Below are 19,893 nucleotides of genomic sequence, written 5' to 3'. Positions count from 1 at the left end.
CTGTGTCTGAGCTGCCTGTCTGAGCATGGTGCAGATGTTGGAATATCACTTGGCTTTCTGCATTGCAGTGCAGATCTGTCAGCTTAGTCATGATAATGTATGCCTTTGATTTAAGACCCATTGTCCTGCACATCATGGAACTTCCCCAGTGAATCACTTTTTTTTTTTTCTTTTTTTTTTTTTTTCCTGTGGCTTGTGCTGGCAGATTTTATTTTACAGCATATAATAAAGCCTGAAGTTCTTATCTTAAAATGAAAACGGTTTTCCTTAATTCTTAAATTGTTGTTGAGTGCAGCAAATAGATGCATATCTGCATCTCTGGGTATGGAGAGAGAGAGATAATGTGTATTTGTATATTAAAAAGTATATGAATAGTCAGGAGACACAGCTATAGCTGGTGCTCTGCAGCCAGGCATTGGAGGATGAGAGTTGGAAGTTTTTTCCATCCTTTGAGTCACAATTAATGCAAATCCAAAGGGAGGGTGAGGGATGAGCAGAGCAGCTGAGGTTTTACCTGGAAGGAGCAGGGTTCTGGGTGTCCTGTGCCCTGAGCCTTCTCTGTCCCATCCAGACAGGTGAACTCAGTGCAGTGGTGCCACTTCCTCCCTGGGTGTGTTCCCAGAGCTTTACAGAGAGGGTAACAAAGTCCAGTTGTTCCTCCATGGGGTGGGGTGTTATTATTTCTGCCTTCCAGGCACACAGGCCTTGCCTGGAGCAGCCTCAGAATCATTTTGGTTGGAAGAGCCCTCTAAGACCATTGACACTCCCCCAGCACTGGTCCATGTCCCCAAGTGCCACATCCACAGGGCTTTGAAATCCCTCCAGGGATGGAGATTCCACCCCTGCTCTGGGCAGCTGTGCCAGGGCTGGACAGCCCTTTCCAGGCAGGAATTGTTCTCAATATCCAACCTGAACCTCTCCTGGTGCAGCTTGAGGCTGTTCCCTCTCATCCTGTCCCTTGTTCCCTGGCAGGGAGTTGTGCAAAGCCACAAGGTCCCCCCTGAGCCTCCTTTTCTCCAGGCTGAGCCCCTTTCCCAGCTCCCTCAGCCTCTCCTGGTGCTCCATTCCCTTCCCCAGCTCCATTCCCTTCCTGAATTCCCTCCAGCCCTTCTTTTAGGATGAAGACTTGATGATAAAATTCAGAAAGCTCAAGCCTATGTTACTCCTCTAAGATTTGTTAACTTTTTAACCCAAGCTTGGATAAAGATCTTGAAACAGATAATTTTGAAGGTTCCCTGATGTCTGGGAATGCCAAAGCAGTAGAAGAGAAGTTGTTCTTTTATATCTCCAGGATTTGAAATGTCATAGGAACCCACCTGTCTGGGAACTGTGGGGTTTGCAGACATGGCAGCAGTTGAGGTGAGCAAGTACAAACTGGTGTTTGAGCCACAGAGCCAGGGATTCCTTCCATGTCTCCAACTCTTCTGTGATCCTGGGTGAAATGACTTGTCCTTCCCTGGTCTCAGTTTCATCTGGAAAAGCATGAGATTAACAATTTGTGTAAATGTCAGGAATGTTATTTGCCTTACCAGATGTTAGCACTAATGCTTCAAAAATTAATGTGTAAGTTGAGTTGCTTAAATTGTACCTGAACTCTAAAATTGTAGTAGGTAGTGGGTGACTCTCCTGCTTTTGTTCATTCCTTGCCTGAATACAGTCCTGGAAGAGCCCATCTCTGAATTAACTTCTGTATAGCACCCAGCAGGTCAGGCTGGCTTCCCCTGCAAGAGAAGCAGTGCAAAGAGAGGAAAACTACACAAAAGGATTCTTTCCAAAAGGAGCCAGTGGTTGGTTTTGGTCATTGGGACTGCCACATATGGGGTCATTGAATCAGAATCACCAGATCCAAGTCTGTATCAGTGATTATCATGATTATAAGCCGCACCATTTTGACTAAGATTTTGGTCTGAACCTGAAGTGCGGCTTATAATCAGGTGTGGCTTATATATGGACAAAGAACAAAAAGTTGCTGTTTTAGTTTGGAGGACAGGTGTCTGCTGAGAAAGGCAGGAGCTTCTCTTTGAAATGGAGAATGTAAACCCCCTCCCTCCAAATTATTATAATTTTGAAATCAAGGGGCTCTCAGGCAAAGATATGGGAATTAGGAATAACAGTTCTTTACTAGGGAAATTAAAATAGAAATACAGCACTACAAAGAAACAAACCCCAAACCCTGACACAGTCAGAATACAGCCTGACACCCGTCAGGCAGGGTGTTGGCAGCAGTCCCATTCCATGGTGGCTGCATCCTCCTGCAGTGACAGATGTGGCTCAGTTGGAGCAGTGCTCCTGTACAAGGAGCAGTTTCCCTCCGGAGCTCCAGTGGTGATGTGGAGAAATCCGGTTTTCCTCTGGAGTCCAGTGGAGAAAGGGGCTCCCTTAGTGTCCCAAAACCTCTGTTTTTATCTTGGTAAGAAATGTTGGGCTGACTGGATTTCACACCCTCCCACTCACCCCTCCTGTGTGCCACGAGTGGGATCTCACAGAGGGACCAGAGAGATGCTGCAGGGTGTCAGTGGGACAGATTGAGGGCTGAGCTGAAGGCACTGTGTTAATGGGAAGCCAGTACATCTTTGCTCTCAGTCATCCTCCCTGTGCTTGGTGGGAGCTGATTCATTTTAAATAAAGCCCTGGCCTTGTGTGAGCAGATGTGTAGCACTTCCATGCCACTCTTCAGTGCATAGTCATGGCTTATCTGAGAGAAAAGGTAAATCTCAAAGAGATGTTTGGAAGGACCAGATTAAAGAGTGTGCTCTAGCAGGGAGAAACATCAGCTTCCTCTCAAAATTAGGGAGTGGTGAGGAGTGACTGAAATAGCTCAGAGATCCGGAGCAGAGCGTCCCAGGGCTCTCCCTCCCAGAGCTGTCTCAGGCCTGATGAGTGCTGCATGACTTTGTATTCTTCAGATGCCTCCAACATCCCTTTCAGCTGGGACAGAGACTCCCAAGGAATGTCTGAAAACCACTTCTGGTCCAGTAAAAAAAACCAGTTTGTGTAGGCAGAGGCTTTGCAGAGTGGCATCACCTCAGGATTTACAGCCTTAGTCTTACTCACAAAGATTTTCTGTAAAAAGTTACTTGTGCAAGAGGAAAACAGAAAAAATTAACTTTTGGTTTTCATCCCTTCTGCCCTGGGAAGAGGCAGGAAAGAAGTGGAAAATTGATGGCTGGTTCTGTCCAGGAGAGCTTGGCTTGGCTGGCTCTGCTGGCAAATTTTCCTCTCAACCTCTACCAATTCTCTATTTCCCCAGTCCTTTTTTATCCCCATTCTGTAACTTGTTCTGTCCTTGGTGTAGAAACATCAACTGCAACTGTGACCCCCCCAAAACCTACTTTTCATCTTATTTTGCTAATTCTTCAAACTACACTTCCATTCAGAAACACATTTTTCCTTTTCCCTTCTTAATTATGACATTGCAAAGCACTTAGAGAATCCACAGTCCTACAGGGCAGCTCTGCATCAATAAACAGCTTTTCCTCTTGTTTTTCCTGCTGTAGCACAAGGCAGATGATGGAGAGGGAGCATGCAGGAGAGAGGAACACAGAGCTGAAGGTTAAAGCCAGCTGTTGCAGTAGAAAAATGTTGAGGCTCTCTTAATCCTTATAAAATTTGCAGAAACTTTAAAAGTCATTTAGATAATGAAGCTGACAGGAAAAATTAAACCTGGAAGAAATTCTACAGAGCTGCCTGGTGTATGGAGAGGACAGAGCAAGTTGGAAAATAGTAACAGGGTATTAAAAAGTGACTTGAAAATAAAGGGATGATTGATAAGAAGCAAAAACTTAGCATAACACTTACTAGTGCTGGTCCTAAAAACAGGAGCTGCTTTTTATAGAAATTTTTTTAATGGTGTCTGTAATAAGATAAACAAGAAGCACTTGGGTTGGGCTCTGTATAAATAATCTCCTACTGATAAGAAAAATGACAGTATAAACAGGAGCTAATAATAGTTCCTGCGGAATTTCCTACCCTGGTGTTCAGAGCTGCTTTTAACATCTCTGCAGCCTGCTCAGGGCTGGGGCTTCTGCCCCAAATTTTGATCAAATAATCATTTGAAATTGTGTGGTGCAGTTTGCTTCAATTGCCACGTGGTTGTAGTTGGCCAGGAGGTAAAGGGTGAAGGGAGAAATGTGAACTTGTCTCAGGGATGCTGAGCTCCCAAAGTTAGCTGGAGGGTGGGGAAGTGTTTGCAGGAACTGATGTTTTTCTGTTCTACAGTAAAGGAGAGAGGGAGGAGAGCACAGGGATGAGCCCTCTGCAGATGGGCTAAAGTGGTTTGATGGATGATGCCTCTGCAAGGTTTGGAAATATTACCTTTCCTATTTTTTACACATATGGAGTGAAGGAATGAAAAAACCACCCTTATTTTCCTGATGCTACAAAGCAGAAATTTCAATTCAGTTTTCTCAGTTCTTAAAAACATAATAACCAAACCACCATTAAAAAAAAAATAAAAACCCAAACCCATTAACAGTAAAATGTAGAAATAATTTTTGAGTTGTTTTTAAATACACATAGAGATTTCCAGGGTGCACTTCTGGTATCCTTCCCAATTATTCTGCTTGTACATCCCAGCCCTGTCCTCCTGTCTCTGCCTTAATTGCTGGGAGATCTCCAGGACTTGGCTTTAGATGATGCTAAACACACGTGCAGTGGAGGGCAGCCTTGGAGCACTGCTGGAACAAATAAAATCCCCACAGGTTTGGAATCCACACACAGGGATGCTGAGCAAATGCCAGTACACAGGGAAACTTAACTAGTTCCATTGTGAAGAGAATTCAGAAAATTCCTGAATTGCTGATCCTCTCAAATGGCATGAAACTGCATTTGGAGAAACATTTTCCTTCCTGGTTTTTTTGCTTTTTAAATTTTTTTTAATACTCATGACAGCACAGAGATTTGTTTCTCTATGATTTTGATCTTTTCAGGTTTTCTGTAAACAAGCCTTGCTAATCTCCTGAATTGATAGATGTCCTTTGCAAGCACTTGTTCTCTGAATCTGGGACTTTGCTTACAAAGTGAAGAATTAAAACACAGGCAGTTAACTTTCTTCTCCGGGTCTGACGTATTCCAGGGGCTTCTGAAAACCTCTCCTGAAAGAAACATGAAAGAAATGCAAAGCAGAGCTGCTGAACAAATCTGTGAAGGTGAAAACCACTTCCCAAAGACTTGATGAACAGCAGAGTTGAGGGTTGTGAGCAGATTTGAGCTGCACATAGCACTGCTCTTCTCTTGACGATGCATTTTGCAGTTTATTTGATGTATTTGGAAGGGAAACTCTGCCCAAATCAGTTGTGTAGGAGACAGCAGGGCTGGGCAGGTTAAGCACAGACTGTTTTATCACTGGGGTGTGTGACCTGCTGTGGGAAGGAGTGAGTGTGACACAAGCAGTCAGTATCTGAACTGCAATAATCCTTTCTGGCTACCACTTTATTTCAGTATTTTCTGTGAGAAAATTGCTGCTGTCCATAACCAAGTGTGTTCCTGGCCCTGCTGATGCTGAGCCCACAGCACCACAGCCCTCCTTGGGGTCCCTGCTTCACTTGGAGAGGGAATTTCCTCAGCACAGCTGGGTTTGCACTGTTCTGGAGAAGTTATTTCATTAATTGCTTCTGGCAGCAGAATGATTTCTTTTTTTTCTGCAATTCCCTAAAGCAGAATGTGATTAGAGACAAAGTGACAGGAGGGTCCTGGTGGTCACTGTCCTGGGAGACAGCTGTGTGAAACCCACTTGAGATGCAAGAAACCCTGACATGACAGTTTGAGGGATTTGTTTTTTTACATTGAAAGGAGTTAAGGATGGGTTTGGATCCCACAGCACTGGGATCTGTGAGATCCTGGATGAATTCTGAAAGACTTTACATGTGACCTTGGGCTGGTCAAGCTGTTGGGATATGGTTTTGGGGAGGCCTCTAAACCTTGCTGAGGTACACCTAAATTTTATCTGTAAAAACATTTTAAAATTTTATCTTAAAACCATTTTGCAGAAGCAGCTTTATGGGCTGTGAGGACTCAGCTGCTGTGGATAAATGACAGCCACAAAAGGATCCCAGCACAGCTCCAGCTCTGTTTGGGAGAACTTTGATGCAGTTCAGGACTTTGGGACAGTGCATAATTTGTGGAAAGAAGCTTTTTATAATGAAGATAGCACAGGTTAGTCAGGAAATTGATGTCTCCCCCATCCCTGGAAATACTCAAGGTCAGGTTGGACAGAGCTCTGAACAATGTGATCCAGTTGAAGATGTCCCAGCTCATTGCAGGGGGTGTTGGATTAGATGACCTTTAAAGGTCTTTCCAACTCAAATTTTTCTGTGATTCCATCAAAGTAAGCATGGCAAGACCCAGCTTGAGTGTTTTGGCTCCTGCTGCTGTGCCTTGCCCTCCAGCACATTGTCTGGAGTGGTGACATCTGTGCCACGTGTGACACAGGAAACCTCTTGAGCAGAATTTGGATTTTCCACATGGCAGACATGTAATCTCTATTTATAATTTTTATCTACCAGTGCTTTGTGTTTGTATCTTAGGTTGTTACCCAGACACTCAACACACACTAATTCACTGCAATAAGTGTAAGTGGGCCATAGTAAACAAGTAAATGACTGGAGCTGTCACCCAGTGATTAATTAATGAGAGCAGGGCAGCCAAAAGCACTGAGACACAAACCTTTGTGTCCCACAGCCCAGGACAAGAAGTGGCTTTTATGAATCATAATAGGTCAAGAGCTGCAAATTTTCAAAAGTTGGACTTTCCACTGGTGATCAGGCATGATTGGCAGGATTTCAGCCTTGTTTTGGGCCAGAGAGTGTTATCAGCTTACAGGGCCTCCTTTTGGTATTCACTTGTGTGCTTGCAGTTACTTGATGTAAACTTGGCAGGGGCTGAGGGTTGTGTTTGGTTGAATAATTCCACTGCTGCAGTAGTATAAACTCAGTTTTAGATCCCACTGTGGGCCCTGGGGTAGGCAGCTCTTGGCTGCCCCAGCTGTTGCTGAGCTCTGTCAGGCAATCCCTGGGAGTGGGTTCTGGCAAAATCAGGGTTTGTTTTGTGGGCACAGCTCTGCTGAACAGCAGTGAGGAACAAAACACACCCATCCCTTTCCCCCAGGACAATTAAAACTTCATAGCCTCCAGAATTCTGTTTGAGGAAGAACAATTAAGAGCACAAACCCAGTGATTTAAAAAAATCTGGTTGCTGTAAACCCACCTGGATATGATACCTGAGAGTCAAGTTGAGACAGTCTAAAGTTAACTACCTTCAACACACACACAAAAAAAGCATAAAACCCCCCACATCAGAAGTGGTAAAACTACAGGGAGCTGTTTTTGATGAGTTAAATATGATTATGAGAGCTTCTAAAACCTTGATGCATCTCTAGAGGGGGGAGGTGGTTTGGGTTCTGTGCAAAGCAGCCTCTACCTGCCCAGGTGGTATCACCAAGCAGGTGGTGGCACAGGTGGTGTTGGCAGTATATTGGTACTTGGAGTGCCTCCTAAAACTTCACTTCTCAGGAGAGGCTGGATGTTGTTAACCTGTTCTGATAGCTGAAGGGCCTTGTGGAAGGCACAGGGAGTTCTGAAGCAGTGCTTCAGTTACTCTGCATTTTTTATATTAAATTGCTGACCTCTTCATGCACTTCTTGTTTTATTTAGTTCCTTTTTGCCCTTCCTGTGTTGATCCTTAATTCCCTGTCACATTTTGGAAATAACTGTATTAACTTCTAGGATTTTTCCCCCCTTTTTACTGTTTTCTTAGAACTCTTGCTTTAAGAACTGCATTTTGTCCCTGATCATGCCTGGGTACCTGGAGCTTGACTCCTGCTTTGCTGACAGACAGCTGCTCTGTCTGGTTTGTTTTCTGGCTGTTGCTGCAGCTGCTGACAGTTGGTTTGCTCCATTTCTGGGCTGATGTGATCTATATCACATAAACTGTTTTCTGTGTTTATCTCCCTTCTTCTTCAAGCATTGAATGATAAGGGTTTCCTAACAATCATTTTTTATATATAATAGTGGGGAAGGACTTGTTCCCATTTCATGAAGTTTAGGAGTCAGGGAAGATGTGGACAATTCAAGTCTGTGATAGCTTTGGCTTCTCAATTTTTACCCTCTTTGGTTTTGGGCTGATTATGAAGATTCCTTGAGTGTTCCTTGAGTAAGATTGAACAGGGGAACAGGGAGAAATTCGGGCAGTTTGGGACAGAGCAGGGAAGCTTCAACTCTGCTTTTTCTGGGATTGAAACATCACAACTTCCTGGGCTTTGTAAGACACCACCACCTGTTAGCAGTAGATAAACCACTTAAAATGTTTGGTAAAGAACTTTTTCTCTCTTTTTTTTTTTTTTTTTTTTTCTCTTCTGGTTTCTGCAGGTATCAGTCAGAGCCGGATCTCCCATTGGCTGTTGCAGCAGGGGTCAGACCTGAGTGAACAGAAGAAAAGGGCATTTTACAGATGGTACCAGCTTGAGAAGACAAATCCTGGTAAACAAATGCAACCTAAACATCTCCTGCTGTTTATTTACAGGATGGAAACCTTTTGTTTATTAGCACTGATAATTCACTTCTTGGTTTGGGGTGCTCCAGAGGTTCTCCCTCTGACCAGGTTAATTTTTAGGAGGGTGGGAACAAATCTGCTTTTTGCTCTGCAATAAATGATGCAGAGCTGCCTCATCCAGAGCAGTCTGTCCCTCTCACCACTCACTAAATCTGAAAATCAGAAGCAGCCAGTGAATTTGTAATCAGATAATGTGAAATATAAGCTGAGACTCTTCAGAATGAACAAATAGAAACCATTCATAATGGCTGCATAATATGAAGTTGCAGTAAAAAAACCCCACAGAGTTTGTCAGAGAGGCTCTTCAGAGGGTTTTGGGTTGGATCTCAAGCTCATGGATGAGATGTTGATAGTTCCAGTGATAAGCTGGAGATGTGTCTTTCAAATCCCACCTGCTTCTCCAAATCTTAAAATAGATCTTGAATACAAAAAGAGAAGTAAAGCTCCTCATTATCTTTAACTAACCAGCAATCTTCAGAATCACAGTTGAATTAATTTCCTTGTATTGTTCTTCTCCATAGATTTTGTTTGACCACAGTTCTTATTTTTCCTTTTTAACAGTTTTATTGTAAAGATCAAAATATTTACGTTTAATTTCCTTTAAACATTGGCTTGATTAAATTAACTGGGTAATTGTTTTAAGGAACTTAAAACACAGGCTCTCTAATGTGAACTTGGCTTCAATATCCAGAATTCTATTAAGAAAAATTTCAGTGGAAACAGAGCCTCAAAACTTCTGCTTTGTGTGTAAACTGAAAATCAAGAGCTGACAGTTGGCCTGAGAATAATTCAGATTTAAATTGGGTGGGTTCAGAGGGACAGCTGAGCCTGTTGTTTATGTCAAGCATCTTAAGATGTTCATGTTCTATTTTTCTAAAAATCGTTTGAAAGAGTTAAAGTGCCAAGAAGCCTTGATTTTTGCACTGGCAGGAATTGTGAGGATCAGCAGAATTCCTGGGTACAACCATCCAGTACCAGCTGCTTGGAAAAGCTCAGGTTTTACCCTACAAAGTAACTCCCAGACTTTTCCTTCTGATGAAAGGTGTTGCCTCCAAAGTAGTGGAGAAAACTTGAGAGTTTTTGGAAGGTTTAAAAACCACCAAAACTGTCTCCAGATGTTGTGTGGATTTTTCCCAGCATTGCTTTCTTTATTTGGAAGCTGTTTAGGAAATAATATTTTGTGCTAATAGCAGAACCATTGTTCAACTTAGCTCTAAAATTTTTACTTTTCCTCTTTACCTTCTTTTTTTCCCCATATCCCTGAGCTCACATCTTGTTTGTCCTTTTGCTCTTGAGAGGTGTCTGAGGAAGGAAGAGTTCCCACACTGAAGTTATGGCTGAAACTGAAATGAATCAACACTAACTCTGCTTTGCTTTAGGCATGGAAAAACTCCTTGAAGAGTGGTTGAGTGTAACCTTTTTCCCCATAAGAGATCTTAAACAGCATTTTCAAGGAGTGTAAAAGGCAAATTGTTTCCTCTGCCTAAGCCAAGGGACTATTTGGATGCACTTAAATTCCTTTTAGAACCAGACAGCACTTGGTTTCTTTTTAGAGGTTGAGGTGGAGTTTTCCTGTCTCTGTAAGGAATATTTACCTGGGGAAAAGGGGGTTGTATTTATTTATTCATTGTAGGATAATCCACTTTGAGTTTTGCCGTCTATTGTATTGCAGGTCACAGCAGGTAGCCAAGAATAATTAACATGGGAATGAACAAATGTGTAATGGGGGGTGCCAACCTTGTCCACAGAGTCCTGGATTTAAATCACTGTTAAAAAACCAATCAGGAGCTGAGTTTTGGGTACTGCTTAGAGTATCCTGTGAGTAGTAGACAGAATAGCTGGTCTGGTGTCCTGCTTAGAGCCAGAAAATGAGGAAATCAGTGGAGCTTCCTGCCATGTTCCCAAAAAAATTGATGCCATCACCACACTCTCTGTAGAGTGTGAAAAATTGTTCTCCTTGTAAGAAACTGGAGAAATGAAATGACTGCCATGTGGTTTTTTCTAGTTGCTGGTTTACTAAGAGGTGGCATTTGGCTTTCTGTTCTCCTACATCCCATCTTCTCCAATTCCAGCTGCTGGGAGGGAAATCTCAGTCCTTTGAGAGAAAGTCAGCTCTGTGTGGAGGATTGAGTTATCAGAGGGCAAAGTGAGGCTTTGGGGAACTACTGGTTCCCCAATTTCTATAATTCCTTGTCTTGAAAAACTGGATCTTCAGAGTAAATCTATTTTTTGGACTGAATTTGTGTAGTAATGGAAAGAAAACCAAAAATTGAGCCAGTTTTGAAGGACTAGACAGCAGATGTTACCAATTTCTAAATTGTGAAGGGAGAATGGTTTGTGTGGAAAGGACTGGATATCTCTTGGCTCTGCCAATTTTTCTGTGTAACTTGTAGAACTCACCTTTTATCTCCCTTTCCCATCTCCTGGATACAGGTGAGACCTTTCAGCTCCTCACAGCAGGACCTGTCCTTTACTGTGCTTGCACCAGCAAATTACTACTTAAAAATATATCACAAGATATTTTATTTTTCTTTTTTGCTGTTAAATGTGCAGTGTGATGCTATAAATCATCCACAAGCAGTTCTGCATCTGCCAACCAAAAGACTTAGGGCAGTTTTAGGGCATTGCTGCTGTTCAGATGCTGCTCCTATATGGACAAGACTCAACAATTCCATCCCTTGCATTCTTTTCCAGCTGGTTTTGAGCTCCTGAATGTGCTGTTTATTTGCCTGGGCATGGGCAGCTTGTGCATTTCTCCTGTCCTTGGTGGTGGGTGTCCAGACAGCACCAGACTGGAATGTTGCAAAGGAGACTTGAAGTCTCATGGAACAAGAGCAAAACACCCACTTGTCCCACTGGATGCAATAATCTTGCTCAAAAAAAATGTCTTAATCAATGTGTTCTTGGTAGGAGTGATGTCAGAGTTAATGGCAATGCTGTGAATTCCAGTGTGCTGCTGATTGTAAATTTTTCTGGAAGGAGTTGCCAGTTAGGGTGAAAGGCAGTTGTTTTTTTTTTTTTTTTGTTGGAGGGAAGAAGTCAATACTAAATGCTGGTGTTTAAAAGGTCTTTATTCCAATTAATAGGGATGCTTTTCATTTAGATGGAGCTTTTTTTCACACAGGCACCACTTGTCTGTCCTGTGTTTGTGGAGAACTGAAAACATTTTGGCAATAGATAAATTTTATATATTTCAGAAGTCAGTAGTGTCCTGCAATATTCTCACTGTTTTTTCCAGAGCCCATAGGTTTTAGATAAATATTGTATCTTATTTTTTTAGATTGATGGTTGTTAGCCTGAGTATTTTCCCTGGCACTGGGTGTTGGGCAATGTGGGAAGTTTGTTATGGAGTGACTTCAGCTTGTCTCCTGCCTCTGTGTAGTGCAAACTGAAGCTGGCACCTCGAAATGATGTGTTAGAGTTACAGATGGATACAGACTGCTTCCATTTAGGCTGAGTATTTACTTCTGCCACTCTGCTCTGACAGAAAGGCAGCTGTGGTCACCTTGGAGAGAAGCATGGGCTCTTCCACCTTGAACAAAAGGGAAAATGAAAGGGAGTTATTATCAGGAGGTAACATCTCTTTTGTTATTTCCCTAGCGGTTCTTGTTTAGCTGTGAAAGAAAAGCCAGCCCAAAATCAGGGGCTGGCTGTCCCAGGAGCTTTGCACTGGGAAGGGATGGTTGGTGCTGTGCTGTTCCAAGTGGAAGCTCTTTTTTGTCCCTAGTGGTTGTTTTACCAGGACCTGAGAGTGCAGATATCCATCAGCCATCTCCCAGGAGCTCACATCAGCCAGCAGAGAAAGACTGGAGCCTTCCTTGTGTTCCACAAGAATCTTTATTTCATGGGAAGGGTGGTCATGCAGCATCACTCAGAGACAAAGGGCAGACAGTCACATTTATAGGTTCAAGGGGGATTCAAACTACAGCCAGTAAAATGTTTATACAAAGAAAGCATCCAATCTGAGTCAATTCATCCAATTACACAAACTGATTTCTAACCAATTATCTTCCAAGGTGTTAGAGAGTGACCAAATTCATAAGGAATTTGGTTCAGCCTTGGTATCTAGGATACCTTATCTATTAGAGCAAGTTCCAGGGGCCAGGGGAAGATGGCTTTGGAGGATTTGTATCATCCACAGCAGAGCAAACAGACCCTGCTCTGCTCCTTCTCCTCCCCACCATGGGCTCTGGAGGGAACCTTGTGCTGATTTCAATCCAGCATAGATTAATCTGACCCAGAGGTGTTTATTGTGTGATCTGGGGTCAGCCTGGCTAAAAATACAGTGAGGCATCTGTTCTTACCAGGATAATGTACAGTAAAACTTCCTAAGAAATGGTTTCTTGGAGCTGGGAGATGCCTGAGGCTTTCTGTGACTGTTCCATGGCAAAGCTGCCTGAGCCCTGGGCTGGCTCTGAGAGCAACTCCCTTCCTTCAGGGTGGGCTCTGGGATGTGCAGGGAGGAATTTTGGACATGGAGAGAGCTGCATTTCGATTGGAGAGCACCTCTCCTGCCTCATCTCCCCCAAACCTGCCTGCAGCATCCTCAGTCACACACAAACATTCCCAGAGAAGCAAGTGCTGTAGGAAAAGGTGCTGAGCAGTGGCAGGGAGTGAGAGCTGGCTCCTTTCATTTGTGTGTGTGAAAGGAATTCTTCCCAGGCACTTCACCTCTGCACCCCTCAGAGCTGCCTTGCTGTTTGATGCATACACTGAAAACCTTGTGCTGCCTTTTCTTCACTCTGGCTGCTCAGGGAGAGAAGTTTCACTTCTCCTTAAAAGCTGTTTGAGGGGTTTAAAAAAAGAATCTGAACTGGTGACTAGGATGGAACTTGCTAAGTTAGAAAGAAGTGGAGCTGAGGGGTGAGAATATTGTGGTGGAGTGTTGGAGCAGCAGAATAAATGGGAGCTCATTGAAGAGGGGGATGAGGAGAAGCTCCATAGGTTACTTACCAAATGTACACATCATAAATTATAAATTTGGGTTCAAAGTCATCTCATTCCACCCCCTGCCATGGGCAGGAACACTTTCCACTATCCCAGGTTGATCCAAGCCCCATCCAACCTGGCCTTGGACACTTCCAGGGATCCAGGGGCAGCCACAGCTTCTCTGGGAAACCTCTAGCAGGATTTTACCACCCTCACAGCCAAAAATTCCTTCCCAAAATCCCATCCATCCCTGCCCTGTGGCAGTGGAAGCCATTCCCTGTGTCCTGTTCCTCCATCCTTTGTCCTTTAGGCTCTGCAAGGAGCTCAGAGCATCCCATATCATGTTTTTCCAAGCATTCATCCAAGCCCATTTTGGGTCTCTTTATGCATTCAGATCCTCCTCTCTGGCTGTGTGGGGGTTCTTGCTTGTAATTCTCAGCATATTCTTCTCTTATCTGCTGCTGATATTGATGTTACCCCATAGAAAAGAGAAATGGCTAAATTGATCTAGGAAGGCTACTAAAACAAAAAGCTGTATTATATTCAGTATGTGAACATACCTGTAGCAGCAGCAGAAAATTTATGCTTTCAATGCAGATTTTTTTTTTCAACCTTTGTCTGAAAAATCTCAGGCAAATTTAATGGAAGGACTCTGCATCTCTCACTGATACTCCTGTACCCTCCCTGTGAAATCAAATCTTCAGACAGGGGAAGTATATTGCTAACACAATACAGGGAAAGCTAATTCCTTTTCCTGTTCTCCTCTGTCTCTTTTTAAAAATTTTATTTATTTTTTTTTCAAGTTTTTGAAGTGTATTTAAAGCAACTTGATATCCACCCAACCCCCTTAAACTGTGCAAGTAGCAGAAAGACTAGATAAGGAGCTCTCCTTGAAATGGCCTCCCAGTAAATTGGCACTATAGGAAATATTTCATGTTTCAGTGGAACCTGGTAATCTGTGTAGGCTCCTTAGCTGGGAATTAGGGAGAGGCACCGTGCCTTGTGTGTGCAAGGCAGAGATTGTGGGCTTCACTTCCTACTGACTCCTCCTGGGGAACATTCAGCAATTATTTTGGGCTCCACTACCTAGCACAGATGCAGGAAGGGAAAGACTTGGTGTGCATTTCTGGAAAGGAACACAACCAAGTGGCTGAACAGCTCATTTCTTGCTTTTTAGCTGTAGGAATTTGTGTATTGGTTAAACTCTTTAATGTTCCCTTGACCCTTTCACTCCTCTGTGTATTGTTGCACTAATGTGTGTTTTGATGATTAAATCCCAACCATTCTGAGTGAGCCTGAGCACTCTGAGGGGTTTGCTCTCACTGCCCTGCTGCTCCTTCTCCTGGATCTGTCCATGCAGGAATTCCACTGGAGCTCAGGATGCTTATGGAGTATAGGTGGTGATTTATCTTTTCACACAACCTTTTCTTCTAATTTTTTTTTTACACACTAGAACAGCTCTGTTCCTGCAGGGGAAGTCACTGAGCACAAAGCTGTCCTTCAGAACATCCCCTGCTTTCTGTCCTCGTGTCCTAGCCCAGCTTCCCATCCTCACCAAGGATGTAGCAAAGATCGATCTCCCAGGGTGTCTTGATTTATCTTGATTTATTAACTGAGAGGCTGCTGTGGAAAGGATCAGGGGTAAGTTTCAAAGGGGCCTTTCCTGAAGGCATCTTGCCAAATCCTGGCTTGTGCCTGATGCTTTCCAGCTCAGGCTCACAGAAAGGAGAAATGCATCCACAGAAGGGGAGCAGGAGAGGAAGGCTGTGATGTTAATCTGCTTTCAGTGACTTTTTCAGCCACTCTGGCACTCGTGAGCCCACGTTTGCCCAGGCCACAGGGTGTGTTCCTATTGGTGGAGCTGCTTCAGGTATTTCCTCAGCTCTTCAGACATGTTGAAACAACTTCAGTATAAATTTCCGTTTTTCTTCCCGAGACTGTTGTACAATTAAATAGAAACTGCTATTTCCTATTTTCTGACAGCTGAGGTGGCAGCACAACCTAAATGAATCCCAGCTGGGGCACAGCTCACCCTTTCTGTGTGATCTTTTTCCTCTTGATGAATACAGAGCAGATTTTTCTACCATCGGCTCCTTGGATTTCCATGGTCCACTCCTTGGATCTCCATGGTCATCCCCTTGGATCTCCATGGTCATCCCTTTCTGCTTTGGATTTTGGGAAATGGGAATCCTAGCTGGCTTTGTGTATCTTTAAGGTGGCTTGGATAATTCTACTTTTTTTTTTTTTTTTTCTTTCCAGTTTGAATGGTTTCATCACCTGTCTTGTCTTCTTTTTTTTTTTTTTCACGAGCAGGAGTGAGAGGATGGGCCTGACTTTTAACCCTCTGGGAAACACAGTGTTTATTGTCCTTAGGGGCTACACTAAGCATGAGACCAGCTCCCATCCCAATAGAAGAGCCAGAATGGAGACAGACACCTCCCCCAGTCACAGCTACCTCTGGGACCTTCAGACTACGGCGAGGCAGTCGGTTCACGTGGAGAAAGGAGTGCCTGGCTGTTATGGAGAGGTATGTGCTTGGACATGGGGCTTCTAAAGCCAACACAAGGGTCCTTTTCCCAGTGTTGTTTTTATGGATGTGTTGTAGTGCAAGGCTGGAATAAGTTTAAGATTTTTTTAAAGAATGTTTAAAAAATTTTAATGCTGCTCTGCACAGTGTCTCTTTTTTTTTGTACATCATGTCCTTAGCTCAGTCTGAGCATGTTGGTGCTCAGCTCTTCCTTTGCTTTTGTAGAAACTTTTCCACTTACCCTGATCCAGGCTCTCTTGGGAGGGTCTTGCAAGCTCTTTCCATTCTGCATTTCTCCTTTGCACTTTCCTGACTTGTCCTCTGATGTTTTAAAGTGGACACTGGCATTTTGGCAGCACTGTAATTGTTCAGGACACAGAACTTTGCCTAACAAGCAGTAAATTCCTGGTCCAAAAAGCCTCTTAGAACCCTTTTACAGCAGCTCAGAGCAAAGTGGGTCTTTCAAATCCATATGCAGAGGTGATCATTAGAGCTCCCAACTCTCCTCTCTGAGCCCAGCTATGCTTTACCTTTCCCTCTGCTTACAGGAATGTCTTTTGTGGGTAATGTTGTACAGTAGAAAAGGGCTGGGGAGCTTGGATGTAGTTTAGGAATGAATTCTAATTTCTATCCAGAGCTAAATGGCTGGGAGGAGTTTTTCCCCCTCTGAGAGTGTGAGGAGGCTCCTTCCCATGGAAGGAATGGATGACTGTGTGTGTTACACTCTTCCTGGGTCTGCAGCCCCAGTGAGATCTCAGCCAGCAGATTTGTAGGATGTGCTTTCACCATTTCTTTCATGCTTCCCTTTCCTCTTGCTTGCATGGGGGTCTTGGGAACTGATTAGAGCAGGGAATCATCTTTTGCCTGAGGTAAGACTGAAATGCTGAGCTCCCTCAGGAACACAGGCTGGACACACTTTTGTGTCTCTGCAAGACTGGAACCAGTAACTGAAATGTTTGTTTCCCTATTCTGGCCTGGCACTGATATTTTATCTGGCATTGATGTTTTTGGCTTTGCCTGGATGTTTCCCCAGAGGAAATAACGTAAATGTTTGAAATCTGTTCTGCTTTGTTAGACCCAACTAATGCAAAGCCCTGTGATCTGATAGTGTGTTTTTCTAGTGTTCCCCTCCACAGAGGCAGAACAAGGGGCAGGACAGGATCTTTAACACTTCGAAATGATTGTCTGACTGTCCTGGTTGTGTGTGCAGAAGGACAGAACCACCACAGCTCTGTGTGCCTTCAGGGCAGCAGCATCTCTGATCCCCCCTCTGTGTGAAATGGTTTTGGGCATGGATGTTTTTCTTCCTGGTTTCTGTCTGGCCCAAAGTGCAGAAAGTTTGGTGTTTGAGCCCTGATTGTGCCTCAGACTCCTTTGCTGGGGAAATTGCTGATAAAGAGCTGAGCAAACCACCCTTTCCTCATCCACCTCTCTCCTCAAGCCAGCCTCTGCTGGGACACTCTAGAAATTAAATGTATTTCAGTACATCTGTTTAGAAAGATTTGTGTTTTGGTATTGAAAGAATCAAGTTGGTCTTGACCCTGGAAATCATCCAGTTGTGAATGCAGATACATAATCACCCAATCTGATTTTTCATTAAATTCTTCTTTGTTGTTTTTGGTTTTGTTCTTTGTTTCTTGTGCTCTGTAAGGTCTTTGCTGCTGGGGTTTCCTCCTTATTCTGCTCCTGCCACATTGCCTTAATCCTGGCTTTTAATATTAATTTGGTCACTGTGGGTGCTGGCTTTTCACAGCCTTGTGTGGGATACTGGGAAGCAAAGCTGAGGAGTTTTACTGGAGGCAGGAACACAGTAAAAATGTTGTGTGACAATAAAGCTACACCATAAAGCAATGGGAATATGGTTGTTTAACTGTTGTGCTTTAATAGCTGTAAGGATGAGCTGGTTTATGTGACAAGTTTTGAAAGAGTGGGAGAAAAATGGGAGCCCTTGGGAAAAAGTCACTAATTTCACTGACAGGTCACTGGGGGTGTCCAGGCTTGGCCATGATGTGACTCATAAGAGCAGCAGGATGAAGGCAACCAGACCCCTCTGGGCCAAGCAGATCAGGTTCCCTTGATGGCCCAGGGTCAGGGATAAACATTTGGCCACTAAAATGGTGTTTGGCATTGCCTGTGGGCTGGTGCTGTTTGTCTGATTTGCATTTTCCTCTGCAGGATTAAGTTTTCACTCTGAGTATAGGGAGTTTAATGGACTGAGATGAATTTTCCCTAATGAAATGCAACTTTCAGTGAACTGTTTGTGTGTCCTGCTGGTGCACACAAGGGTTTGGGCACCTGGTTTGGAGCTACTGCTCTGGGAACCTCAGGAAAATGCTTGTTCATGTGGGCTGATACCTGTCCAGGAAGGAGAAACAGAGATCCAGGAGACAATTCCATCCCACTAATGCACTCAGAGGAGAGCTCTGTGCACCTTCCTCTCTGCAATTAGAACTAACTTTGATGGTTTAATTTAATGCCAGAAGATAAGAGGGTGGAATCTCTGCAAAACTCCTTCCCTGTGAAATGCTGCTGTGATGCTGTGTGAACATTTTTTGGCTGAGGATGAGGGTGTTGACCTGCTCCATCACTTAATTGTGCCCCCTGCTTTTACTTTTGTCTTGGATTCAGTTGGTGAAAGTTGGAGTTGCTGGAAGTCTGTGTGTCAAAGCAGCTGAGAGCACTTCAAGGGAAGAATCTCAATGTGATTCCAAAATTCTGATGGATTTGGTTCTTAGGACCAGGCTCTCCTATTGAAAATGCACAGCACCTGTCAGGATTTGATCCATGAACTGAATGAGAAGGCTGAGGGTTGAAGGGGTAGTTTCTTGCTTTAAATCAACAAAAAATTCCAGTTCAATTAATTACTATATTGGTGCCAACCTGATAGAATGAAGATTGGAGTTAGGGCCATATCCTGCAATGTCTGATGTACCTGAGGGTCTGACTACAGGCTATGTGTATTAAAGGAACTAATTGGTTTATACTGGATTTCCAGGATGCTGCTTGTGGTTTCTGTAATTCAATTCTCCAGCCTTCACTGCTTTTTTGGAATCCTCCCAGGGTAGTTTATTAATCCCTGGTCTTAGATTTTTTTTTTTTTTGGACAATAGATTCAGGTCTCTTTATCCCTTTACTTTTTTATTTTTCTGTAGATATCTCCCTGAATATTTATGCTCTGAAGGTTAAGAGGAGCAGTGGTTCCAGAAAGTAAAGTTCTATATTTAACTGCAGACTAGGTGTGGTTCAGACAACTGCAGTGCTACTGATGCCAACCTTGACCTGTTCTCTTCTGGAGCCTCCTGCTCATGGAATATGCTGAGTTTTGAGTGTGTGGATGTTGTTGTGTGGCTTTGCCCTCCTTTGGGAGCAGAGCTAAGACTGCAAGAGTCCTTTCTGTGCAAACCTGAGGTTAAACTTGAAAGCTTCTTTCTGGTTCACTTTGGTGTTCTTTTTTTGTTATGTCTTGTCCCAAAGATAATGTTGTGGGTTTTTTTTCTTTTCTTTTCTCTGCTTCTCCTTTTCAACCTTTCTCATCAGAAGTATGAAATTGAAAATTGCCTTAGGGCTTTCTCTTTTTTTAAATGAATCATTATTATTATTATTATTATTATTATTATTATTATTCCCCCCCCCCAGTGATTTATGCCTCTCTTCTAATCATATGTTGGAGTAGAAGTTTATCTTGTTTTCCAGGCAAAAAAAAAAACTAATTTGGCAGTAGAATCAGTGATTTTATACCCATTTTAAGGTACTTTTCATGAGTGTTGTTAAAGACTGAGTGTTGTTTTTTAAGTATATGCTTTATCCAAAGATTAAATTAAAAATAACTGTAAATTCTGCCCTAAACAAAAATTAATAATTCATCAGTTGAACATCTTTCAGTTTGTCTA

At 43.2% G+C, this 19,893-nt stretch overlaps 1 protein-coding gene across 11 annotated transcripts in view; it reads left to right on the top strand.

The window, feature by feature from the left end:
• HMBOX1 (homeobox containing 1) overlaps nucleotides 1-19,893 on the top strand; it is a 106,745-nt gene that overhangs the window by 58,736 nt on the left and 28,116 nt on the right. For all 11 annotated transcript variants that reach the window (XM_033053918.2, XM_033053915.1, XM_033053913.2 and 8 more), the window contains 2 exons: nucleotides 8,364-8,474; nucleotides 15,850-16,003. In XM_033053918.2, coding sequence (XP_032909809.1) covers nucleotides 8,364-8,474; nucleotides 15,850-16,003 — 265 coding nt within the window. The remainder of the gene's footprint in view (nucleotides 1-8,363; nucleotides 8,475-15,849; nucleotides 16,004-19,893) is intronic.

Source organism: Catharus ustulatus, chromosome 3 (genome assembly GCF_009819885.2).
Source record: "Catharus ustulatus isolate bCatUst1 chromosome 3, bCatUst1.pri.v2, whole genome shotgun sequence".
NCBI lineage: Eukaryota > Metazoa > Chordata > Aves > Passeriformes > Turdidae > Catharus > Catharus ustulatus.
The sequence above is the reverse complement of the archived record's forward strand: the minus strand, read 5'-3'. Positions and strand labels throughout refer to the sequence as shown.